Source organism: Schistocerca gregaria, chromosome 6, assembly GCF_023897955.1.
Source record: "Schistocerca gregaria isolate iqSchGreg1 chromosome 6, iqSchGreg1.2, whole genome shotgun sequence".
In the NCBI taxonomy this organism is placed as follows: Eukaryota; Metazoa; Arthropoda; class Insecta; order Orthoptera; family Acrididae; genus Schistocerca; species Schistocerca gregaria.
The window spans coordinates 44,411,035-44,423,404 of NC_064925.1; the positions used below are offsets into that span (position 1 = coordinate 44,411,035).

General features: G+C 43.8%; 1 protein-coding gene across 1 annotated transcript in view; it reads left to right on the top strand.

Moving 5' to 3' along the window:
- LOC126278490 (phospholipase A1 member A-like) overlaps positions 1-12,370 on the top strand; it is a 181,846-nt gene that overhangs the window by 66,578 nt on the left and 102,898 nt on the right. Inside the window, exon 2 of the mRNA XM_049978650.1 lies at positions 8,452-8,596. Within this exon, the coding sequence (XP_049834607.1) occupies positions 8,452-8,596 (145 nt within the window). The remainder of the gene's footprint in view (positions 1-8,451; positions 8,597-12,370) is intronic.

A 12,370-nucleotide genomic window follows, 5' to 3' on the forward strand; every position in this document is an offset into this window, starting at 1 on the left:
TGTCATAGGCTAAGTCTTGAGCAATACTCTGTACAAATCACTCGTGCGACTGGTTCTAGACTGGATGCGCTCCTCCAACATTCTACCAATAAATCGGTCTACCTGCTACTTTACTCAACAGGTCTGACAGTGGATATTGAACCTATACAGAAATGAGGAGCACGAATTGTCACAGGTTTTTTTGACGCGTGGGAGAATGTCACAGAGATACAGAAGCAACTGAACTGGAAGGCTCTTGAAGACATCGTTTAAAGCCGGTTATTGAAACATTGCTAATAGACTTTCTCGGTATAGTTTACGTCTGACACCAGGAATATACCACAACCCTACGTACCGCTCACACTGCGCTCGTGAAGATAAGATTGTTTGAATGCCTCCGTGCGTGCAGTAATTCTTCCAATGACTCTCCATGTTCCATTCACGTTTGGAGCACTGGAAGAGTCCCTAGTAACTGGTGCAATGGGACTTACCCTCTGCCATGTACCTCTCGTTGATTTCCCGAGTGTAGATGTACGCACAGATGGCTTTCAGTCCCTTGTGTGAGGACTTGTCTATACGAATGGGCTGGCGGACAGACCGCCTGGAACGTTCGAGACAAGTAAAAATGTACGCAGAGAAGTTCGTAGCCTGACCGCCCCGGTGCCGACAACAAATCCGACTCGTTTCGTGAGTCCTCAGGTAGCGACCGCCACACCACTTTGCGTAGAGTAGCAGAACGCAAGACGGTGGGAGCCGACACTACGGAAAGAAGGGGAAAGAAACACTGACCTCGTGACGGTAGGCGGAAAGCATGTCTACATCTACTCCCGTATCGGCAAATCACTGTGAAGTTCAAATAAATGTTCAAATGTTTGTGAAATCTTATGGGACTTAACTGCTTACGTCAACAGTCCCTAAGCTTACACACCACTTAACATAAATTATCGTAAGTACACACACACACACACACACACACACACACACACACACACACACACACACACACACACACACACCCATGCCCGAGGAAGAACTCGAACCTCCGCCGGGACCAGCCGCACAGTCCCTGACTGCAGCGCCTAAGACCGCTCGACTAATCCCGCGCTGCGAAAAGACACACAATTGTTTAATAAGGAAATTCGGAGGATGCTGAGGAGGCAGGGGCTGTTGCAGTCTAAATGACGACAAGCGAAGATTAGCAGAGATCGGGCGTCTGTGAAATGACGTACGCGCGAAGCGGACAACTACCACCGTGACACTTTAGCAAAAGATCTGACAGAGAACCCGAAAAAATTATGGTCCTGTGTAAAATCTCTAAACGGATCGAATGCTTCCATTCAGTCCGTTGTTGGCCACTCTAGTGTGGCACTTAAGATGGCCAATCAGGTGACCGTATGAACGACATAATAACAAGCGCCGAGAAACAACTGGAACATCTCAAAGTAAATAAATCACCAGGTGCGGGTGAAATCCCAGTTCCATTTTACAAAGAGTACTCTACGGCATTGTCTCCTTGCCTATCTTCCCCTTGTCGTGCATCTCCCGCCCATCACAAAATCCTAAGCGACTCTAAAAAGACACAGAGCAAAAGAACGGACTCACTAAATTACAGATTATTATCTCTAATGTCATTTTGCTGTAGAATCCATGAGCATATTGTCAGTTAGAATATAATGAAGTTTCTTGTGACTGAGATGCTTATGTCCACGGGTCAGCACAGTTTTAGAAAGCATCACTCATGCGAAACTCAGCTTGACCTTTTGTCACATGATATACTGCGAACCGTTGATGAAGAACAATAGGCAAATTTCCACAAAACATTCCATATGCTGTGAGGCAACATGTCAAATAAGTTCACAGGTATATGAGTGGCTTGGAGATTTTTTCATTAATAGAACGCCGTATGTTGTCCTCCACGGCCAGTGTCCATCAGAGACAAGGGTATCGTCAGGAGAGCACCAGGGAAGTGAGATAGGATCGCTGTTGTTCTCTATGCACGTAAATGATTTGGCGGACACGGTGGGCAGCAATCTGCTGTTGTTTGCTGATGATGACGTGGTGTACGGTAAGGTGTCGAAACCGAGTGACTGTAGGAAGATATAAGATGACTTAGACCAAATTTGTAGTTGGCCGTGTCAAGCACGACGCTAGAAATACTGTATCAAAACATTACACGTTTGTTCTTCCTACTATCCGCATTAACCCACATTTTTCTGCATTTAAAGTTAGCTGACATTTATCACACCAAGTCATTTAAATATCTGCGCTTAACGTTGTAAAGCGATTCGAGATGGAACGAGCATATGAGAACTGTCGCAGGGAAAGCGGATTTTTCGGAGAATTTTAGCTAAGAGTGGTTCACCTGTAAAGGAGACCGCATATAGGACGCTGGCGCGAACTGTACTTAAGTGCTGCTCGAGCGTTTGGGACCCGTACCAAGTCTGAATCGCTTCCACGTCTTCCTTCAGTCTGAGTCGGGCTGCTAGATTTGTTACCGGTAGGTTCGATCAACACGCAAGTGTTCCGGAGATGGTTCAGGGACTCAAATGGGAATCCCTGGAGGGAAGACGATATTGTTTCCGAGAAACACTACTATGAAAATATAGAGAACCGGCATCTTAAGCTGACTGCGGGACGATTCTACTGCCGCCAACATACACTGTACGTGAACACCATGAAGATAAGATGCGAGAAATTATGGCTCATAGGGAGGCATACAGATAGTTGTTTTTCCCTCGATCTGTTTGCGAGTGGAATAGGAAAGGAAATGACAGGTAGTGATATAGAGTACCCTCCGCCACGCACGCTGCTGTGGCTAGCGGAGTATCTGTGTAGATGTAGATGTAGACTTTTATCGGCCGTAGGTAAAGAAGATGGCAGCCTTTGGTTCATTGGAAGACTACTAGAGACATGCGACGATTCTACAAAGACGACTGCTTAGAAAACACTCTTGCGACCTATCCAAACATGTTAATAAAGCGTGTGAGAGTCATAAGCCATACTGAATGAGACTAAACGGGGGGATATTGGATGTATACAGTGAAGGGAGCACGAGTGTTCACAAATTTGTTTCACGTGTGGGACAATGATCTAGCGCCCCTTTTTTCATATATAACGCAAACCGAAGCACCACAGGAACTGGTGTAGGTAAGCGTATTGATAATTTCGCTCATATTGATAACTGGATGGTATCCATAACTCAGTATCATACTACACGGTCTACTGCAGTGTCAACTTGCACAAGTCAAGCACTTGCTGTAATGTAAAGATTTTAGTAGTGGGTTGAGCTTCTAATCCTGCAACGTGAACAGAACTATTTTCCTTTCAAAACCTACAACGTATACGCACGTAATAAGGCTTCCCGTGAGATCCTGCCACTGTCGCTGCCTTGCTCCTAGAATGTCGACAAAAGCATCAGTCAGTCTTCTATGAGCTGCTGTGAGTACTGAGTGAAATCCCCTTATATAGGGTGGCCGATTGATACTGACCGGGCCAAATAAAATGGGAAAGGAGAAGAACACTAGGAAGTGTGGTCCCACGAGAAGTGGATCATTTTTCCTTTGATAGTTTACATTTATTTACAGAATACATTATACTAACTAAACCGAATACAATGTAAACCATGCAAAAGAATAGGCTACAAGACTATTTCTCTTTTTTTCCTTTTTATAAATAATTACTTTAACCCAGTGCTCATAGGCCCCGAACCACAACCATCAAATTAGTAATAAATGCAAAATGACAATTTCTGAATTAAAGCAATTTGGCCTTGGAATAATTAAATTTAAGAGCATAAGTGGCGATTTGTTCGTAAAGTTTTGGGAGAATAATTGAAGTTTTGTTTTAAAATCCCTTAATGATAATGAAGGAAGCTGAAGAAATGAATTTCTAGTACAGCCAGGCCTCCTTGCTTCCGAGGCAGGAATGCCAGCCATTACACTAGCACAGCATTGTGCGTAACATCCTGCACGGCCTACCTAAGCGCAGCGTTGCTAGCTATAGTGCTGTTGTGATGTGTTGGCCAGCAATCCTGCCTAGTAAGCAAGGAGGCCCGGGGTTCAAGTTCTGGCATTGGCACAGACTGTAATTCATTTCTTGAGCTTCCATCATTATCGTAGATAAAGATGAGATTCAAATGTGTGGAGAGAAATTTAATTATAAGGTCTACAGATCACCTACACTTACGGCCCAGAATTTCGCCATTACGCCCAGTGCTGCGGTGCTATTGCAGTGCCACAGAGCCTGATCAATAGTGGCCATCTAAGACACTTGCACGCTTAGAGTAACAGATTGACGGTGACCCTTTAAACAGAACTTGTAATAACAAGCATAAAAATTACTTTTAATAAATGTGTGTGAAAATTAATCGTCACTTGATTCTGGATGCTATTTACAATTGACAATCTGAATTTCCTTTGGTCTTGGTACGTTAATCTTATTCTCACATATCTCTGATACTTGACAAAGTGTATACCATATTCCTGTACATAGACATGAGGATAAATTTAGTCTGCGCCTAATAAGATTATACATTTGACTATAGACTGGTCCAGACAAATGCAGACTGACTCACTGCGCGAGTGTGATCCGCGAGGAGGAAAGGTTCTACGTTAGCAGCAATCTCATTGGGTGCATTAGACCAAATTCTGCTTCCGCCGATCCGCGTATTAATATGTGTCTCTATGGCAGCGCCATCTCGTAGTGCGGAAAGGGACGAGCGCTGCGCCTGCGCTGTTGTGCTTAGCGGGGCGCGCTCCAAAGGGAAAGTTGTGTATGCGCTGACTACGCGGAGCTATGGACACAAGAATTCAGTAAGTCACTTAGGCTACACAATCAGACTTCTTTGCACCAAACTGAAACCTCCGTGAGAAACAGGAGCTTACCCCTAGGAGGAGGCACTAAATTGATAGCATTTACAAGTAAGGCTCTCTACTATGGCACTTAGATTTCAGAACGAGCTAAAGCACAAGATGAACAGCATATATCAATTCGACAAATTTCCTTAAAATAATTGAAAGATTAAATAATAAATCCGAGAAAATAACCACTTAATAAACTAGTTGAATCACAGACCTTATGAGCAATTTAACACCTTGGGATGTTTTTAACAGCACTAAACACTCAATTTCATTTAACACTGAGCTAACGACAAATGGCCTGACGGCACTCGCAGGAAAATAACTCTGGTACTTTAAATGTGGTGGCTTTCAAATCAGACCGAATTTTTGCTTTACTGTTACTTGTTTACGCCACAAGCTAAGAATGGAAAGCAGCCACCGTTGCACGTGTGCAAGAAGCAACAAGCATTAAATGGATCAAATTTGAACAGACCAATTGTGGTTAGCAATAATTAGCACAGGTGAAATATTTTTGAGATCCCTAAAGCGAGAGCTACAGAGGCGGGCGTATCACAGCGTGAGCGTTCCTAACCACTGCTACACCAAGAATTCGTCATTCTATAATTGCTGCTCAATGCAAAACGCCAGCCTCCAAAAGCACACAGCATGGACATAAGGGAAATTCAGCTGATGCACATTGACGGCCGTGGAAAACTGCTATACAGCCACTAACGATACATTCGGAAGTAACCAGTCTCCGCAAAAGAGTGCCAACAGGCCAAGCACTGCCCGTGTTGCCCTCTCGCCACGTGCCCACAGACTCCTCAACTCCACACGCTCTGGCGTGTTTTCAAGACTCCGCACCAGCGATAATGCACAGGAACCTAGAGCCGTCGGCACACGGAACGTGCTGTTGAACAGCAGCACGTTGAACTTGGCACGCTCAACGGTAACGAACGCTCAGGAATAATGCGACTTGGGTCCCATGTACCGTGTGCACAACATGGTATACGCGATCGCAACGCACTCCAGCGGCAGTTGAGGGATGTTTCCAGCTCGTAAACCACATTGTTTACTCAACGGGCGCGCGTGAAACATACGTTTCCTCCATCGTCCACGAAAAGGAAAGTACCACGTCCAATCAGTAAGGACACAGGCTTATAAAAGTTCCATTACAAACAGTGCGGTACAAATTTGAAATACTTCTCCGCATAAGATAAACATTATTTCATCATTCCCACATTTTAGTAAAACCCAAAGGTCAGTCTTACTTGATCACTGTTCCTATCCAATAGCAGAATCTTTGCTCGTTTTTCTTTACGCTTCGTAATTCACGCGTTGCAAAGTAGCTTTACACAAGTAGCGCAATGTGTCGTGTAGACAAGCCAACCGAACAGTCACCCCTCAAAAAAAGGTGAACTTGTATTTACATAACATCAAATATTATAGTCTACACTTATATTAAACTAATAAGAAAGTTTCAGAACCTAATAAAAACGCGAATGTCAGGGAAAAAAAATTGGTTGTATCAGGACGCGAACCACCGCCCCAACAAAAGAACTCATTACTGACAGTGACGCTATTTTTTTTTATTTTTTTTTCCCCGATACAGTTCAATTGATCGTCGGTCCCCTGACTCAGTTTTTTATTACGTAGAGCACACAGCTCTCTAATTTTAGCCGGCACGGTACCTCAGCGTGTTCGGCCAAACTTTTCACTCGAGGGAAGACTTGAACCAAGGACCTCTCGTTCCGCAGCTGCTCACGCTAACCACGGGACCACAGAGCTCCTATTATTCATTACACTAAACCAACATCGCAGCTCTCGTTGCAAATCATTGTATCTTACCACCTGCTGAAAACCTTAATCGTAGATATGTTACTAACTGAAATTCAGTTGTAACAAATTGTACCAAGAACAATGGATTTTGGGTGGATCTTCATTCAGTGTGATGCTGCCTCAAATAGCCTACTCTCACTATATGCAAGTTACAATTATTCTTTTGCCACGAATATGATGTTTCTCATTATTTTATTGGAACGAATCACACAGTTAACAACGGGTTTTGAAGTGATTGTCAATTTGCTGGTGCTCGGAACGGCATATGTGCATATAGGCTTGAAATGAATGACAACATGGCGCCTCACAACTCTGTACTGAAAGGAGGCGGCGTGCGTGTGACGTAGGTGGCATTTGGCCGTATCATTGGTCAACGCTGAGACGCACGCTCAGAATATCTGACACGGCAGATATTCCTCTGCACGTTCGGAAAGACTCGCGAACGCGCTATTCCACTCCATGACGTCAGAAACTCGGATCGTGCATCTGAACGTCGAGCGTTGTGCGTGCCGTGTGCCGACGGCTTAAGGGAACTTCATTCCACCTAGAAGGGGGAGGAAAAGAAGAAACGAAACCACCACGGCGCAGTGAGTGTTTTGACAGCCTAGATGGAAAGTAGGGGAACCGATGCACAACGTAGTCCAGATGAAGTGAGGAAAGAACCTCGAAAAGCATATCCTAAACAAACGCAGAAAATGGGCTCCTGTCCACCCAAACCCATTTGCTAATTGGCAATCCGGTAGCAGAGGCAAAGGTGGCTGACGTCCAAAGAGCATTTTGGTGCGCAATGGTCGAGTGACACTAGTCTGCAGCACTATTACTCGTGACTGAAAACAGCAAAGTGATTCAAAATGTTAACACATATGTGGATCACGAAATGTGCGAACAAAGGCCTGCAGAAGAGAAGCGTCAAACACCATTATCCTAAATTCGTACAGCCAGTAACGTTTTCACGTTGTTCATTCAGATGATAGAATGAAGTACTATGTTATTCATTATGAAAGGTATACTTGTTCTAAAAAATGCGAGATCACAGTTTTCAAACTCAAATTTAAGGGAACAATGAATAAAATGTCAATTTGTAAATGAAATGAACAAAATGCTTGGTAACAATGGCTTCAAATCGTCCAATATTGTTGACACTGATAGAGATCACGAATTGGATTTAATTCGCCAAATCTGAACTTTGTCTCGCGACTTTCTTAATATTTTATGAAGAATACACATATAACAGTATAGAAGCTGCACGTTTTCCTCAAAGATTGCAACTTGTCCCTTTAATGTAATTCTTAACACAGTTTTAGTGACCACCTGCTTTGATACGTGGTGTTGTGTACTGTGGAGTCTCTGCCGCACACACTGAGCTCCGACTAGACCAGCTGGAGGTCACACGGTGTGCACTTTCCTTCATGGATGCAGTATCGTGATCGGAACTGAGGACAGCTGCAGCAACTAATGTAATGGGAACTGCTAGTAACACACCTGCTTTAACTCAATCCCACACTCTTTAACAGTCAAAAGTGAGTGTCAGCTGATAAACTTGCGGTGGAAAACTGTACTGTATGTCTTAATGTACGCAGCAATCAGTCCGCATTAAGTCAGTATTAGTTTGGAGTAGAATCATGTATCCAGCTGAACATGACTGGTACCACGTTAAACAAAGTGGCACAAAGCTTGGGCTCGGTTTCTTCAGTGAGCAGCAGTTGGCTTTCAAATACTACGGTACGTTGGACACGCTCTGCTGTCAGCTGAGCCGTGTGAAGTGTCCCTGACTCGCCCTCTTCCTGTGCTCCAGCCGAGTGGATGGGCGCCCTGGAGCAGGCGCTGCTGCTCGGCCTCAACTCCACGGACGAGTTCAGCTTCCGGGACTGCGTGTGGCGCAGAGGCAGCGACCGAGACGCCTGCCCTGACCCAGACGTCCACCTGTACCTCTACACCAGGTGAGTCACACTTGTCAGTCATACGTACCTGGGTCCAGACATTTTCCGCTGAGACATCTGGTGAATGATAAGTGTCCAAGTACAGACCTCCACTTCTGCCTCTACAGGGTGACAAGTATTTAAACCGACAAACTCTGGGAGATTGAAGGGGAGATCAAAATAAATATTTTCCCTGATGTCATTTTTTTCCTATCAGGATTGTTTAAACCGGTGGAAGCCGTATTACGCTCTTTAATTGTTAGAGGCCATATTACGATCTTCAGTTGTTAAAGGGCGTATTACGCTCTTCAGTTGTACGCAACTGCTGTCACCTGGTGTGAGTACACTGATATGGTTGGTGCGTTCTACGTAGCGCACCACAACCGTCGAGCTGCACAGCGGATTTATCAACAACAATATCCTAACCGCCGTATCCCGCATCATACTACCTCTGCTGCTATGTACGAACGTCCGCCTGAGACCGGGTCATTTAGCAGATTACCTGAACAGGGGCGCCGTCGCACTGTAAGAACGGTGCAATTTGAGGAAGCTGTCTTGCAGCATGTGGAGCGGAATCCTTCAATCAGCACTCGTGCAATTGCACGTCACATCGGGACGAATCAGAAGAATTTAAGAACAGTCCTTCGAGAGCAGTTGTTACGTCCATTTCACTTATAACGTGTCCACAACCTGTAACCACTTGATTATCCACCCAGAGCACACTTTTCGCTCTGGTACCTGGAACAGTGTAAAATGCATCCTACATTTCCATATTCTGTGTTGTTTACCGATGAAGCAACGTTCGGGCGTGATGGAGTCTTCATAATGCGTAATTCGCAAGTTTGGAGTGAGGATAACCCACATGCCACAGCTACCAGCGCTCATCAAGTGCGGTTCTTCGTTAATGTGTGGGTAGGTGTTGTCGGGGAATGTTTAATTGGGCCGTATCTGCTACCTAGGCCAATAAATGGCAGGCACTATTACAGTTTTTTCGCCAGAGCATTGCCGGAATTGCTGGAAGACGTCCCGCTCCCTACAAGACAACGCATGTGGTTCCAACATGACGGGGCGCCGGCACATTTCAGTCGTTGTGTGCGTCGATTCCTGGACCGACGGTTCCCAGAAACGTGGATTGGCAGAGGTGGTCCTGTACCATGGCCTGCTTGATCCCCAGATATGTCCCCTCTGGACTTTTTTGTGTGAGGAGAGACGCGCAATCTTGTTTACGCAACTCCTGTTGCATCAGAAGAGGATCTGGTTGCCCGGATAGTAAAATTAGCAGGAACAATTCAGGATACTCCTGGGGTTTTTGCCTGTGTCAGACAGAACATGATGTGACAGTGTAACCTTTGTTTACGTGTCAATGGAGGCATTTTTGAAAATCTACTCTAATTGAAATTGGGCTTTGTTAATGTGTTGTCTCTTGGTCATAAAAAATGGAAAAGTGTTTATTGGTTTAATTAATTTGCCGCCAGAATAATTTTCCTCTGCTGGTTTAAATACTCCTCATAGGAAATAATGACTTTGGGGAAAAACATATGTTTTGACGTCCCCTACAACCTCCCAGAGTTTGTCGGCTTAAATACTTTTCACCCGGTATAACACGTTGGTGCATCTTCCAGGACCTGTACCTTTGCGCCCTGACAAAGCTGTTCGCCTGCACAACAAGTAGGTTACACATGTTGGACCAAGATGTCATCAATGTAGTGTAGAGGTGGAGGCAGAAAATTTGAGTCTCAGCACACTCATCCACTTGGTGCAGAGGTACGGTGAAACAAGTGCTTGAGTCCATAACTTAATACGAGGTGTATAACGTACACCCAAATCCTGATACCCACCGTTACCACTACATCAACTGAGTGACAGATGCCTGCTGCCAAGAGACTGACATCCCCCTCTAGCTCTACACTATATGGGTGAGTTGTAGTTGTACCTGCATACATCTCCAACTAACACTTCATGTGACAGACATGTGACTGGACTTAACATGTCTCCCTGTAGCTCTCCATCATGTAGGTGACACATGTCCAATCCAGACATCTGCCTATACCTGTATAGAAGATAGGCTTCACAAGCTACGTGCTCAGACCCAGATCTCGACTTGTATGTCAACATCAGGTCTGTGGCACCTGCCTGGACCCATAGCTCTACAGGCAGATGTCACCCATCTGGTGCCAAAGTGTGAGCAACCAGAATTCTACATGAATTGAGTAAACATTACTATGTTTTTTTGGGGGGCAAGTATATGCTTTGTCATTAAAAATACAAAATCAGCAGGCTATGGTGGATTGTCTATCAGTCACTGAAAAGATGCATAGACAACATATCTGATGCCATGGCCACAGCAGTAAATGATGTAATTGCATTGGGTTGTTTCCCAGATAGTCTAAACATAGCACAAGTAACCTCAAGTTACAAGAAAGGTGATAAATCTAAAATTGAAAACTGTCGCCCCATCTCAATCTTACCCGCGTTTTCTAAGGTAGTTGAGAGAGTTATTTATACTAGACTAATGACATTCCAGAGTAAACATAATTGTGCTGCTGTTACTGAAGTTGACTTGTTTTTCATAAAGCCATTCTGATTTTCAAATATTAATTTAATAGTCCTTGTTCTCTATGGCCGTTATTATTTTGTCTATGTAACTGGAGTGTTCCTTGATCTATAAAAAGCTTTCGATTGTGTCAACATCACCATATTAATTGACAAGCTGTGGAACCTGGGTATCAGAGGAACTGGCTATGAGCTAATAAAATTGTTTTAAGCTAGATAAATTGTTTTCTATTGCTCATACACGAACAGCGGGTATTTCAAATCTAAAATTACTGATATAAAATATGGAGTGTCTCAAGGTTCTGTCTTGGGACCCCTTCATTTCTTGATTTATGTTAATGATATACAGTATTGTTATCCTAACTGTACTAAAATATTGTATGCAGATGACCTAAAATTCCTTGAGTATCTCTCCACTTCGTGGGTGGCACATGCCTGTGTTCAGACCTCTGTCTTCAACTTTACAGCCAGTGGGTGATCTGATTCCACATCCTGAAGTCTGCTGTACTTCTTCACGTTGTTGGTCTATAGTACCCAGACTGAGACATTCTATTGTACCACTAAAGGCGTTGGTTGATATCAGCTTTCAGGTGCCCAGTTACGTCAACATTGTTTTGGTACAGGGAAAAGTAACTGCCACGGGATGCTGTTCTTGTACAGGGGTTCGTTCAAGCAGCCAACGAAAAATAGTAGATTATACAAACAAATGGGATTACTGTCATTCACTGTAAAAGCTGTAAACGTATTTTAATTTACCTGGAAGGTACGATTAACACAAAATATTTTGTACATCATATTTAATATGCATTACAAAACATAAACTGGCTTCTGTATCAAGGAAGCCAATCATTCTGTAACGAATCTAATGGAGGACATTCACATGTATTCCCACGGCTGGACAGCAAAAGACACTCTAACAAGGAGTATATATCTTGCTTGGTGTAGATACAGCACTGGTGCAATCAATATTTTTTGGATTTCTAGAGATGATACAGTTTCATGGGGTACTTAGTTTGAATCAGCGAATCACAGTAGAATGGCGTTTTTGAAATTCAGTCATATACATACATTTACTGAGCACACAATACGGTCTTTGACGCGATCAAATACCAACAATAAGTTACAGAAGATTTCCAATCGGTGAGCTTTTATCATTCAGTCATAATTTAGTATTAGAGAACTTATGTTTATAAGGACCACTTAGTTCACCAAATTGTTGATTTAGTTACTGTTTAAGGAAGA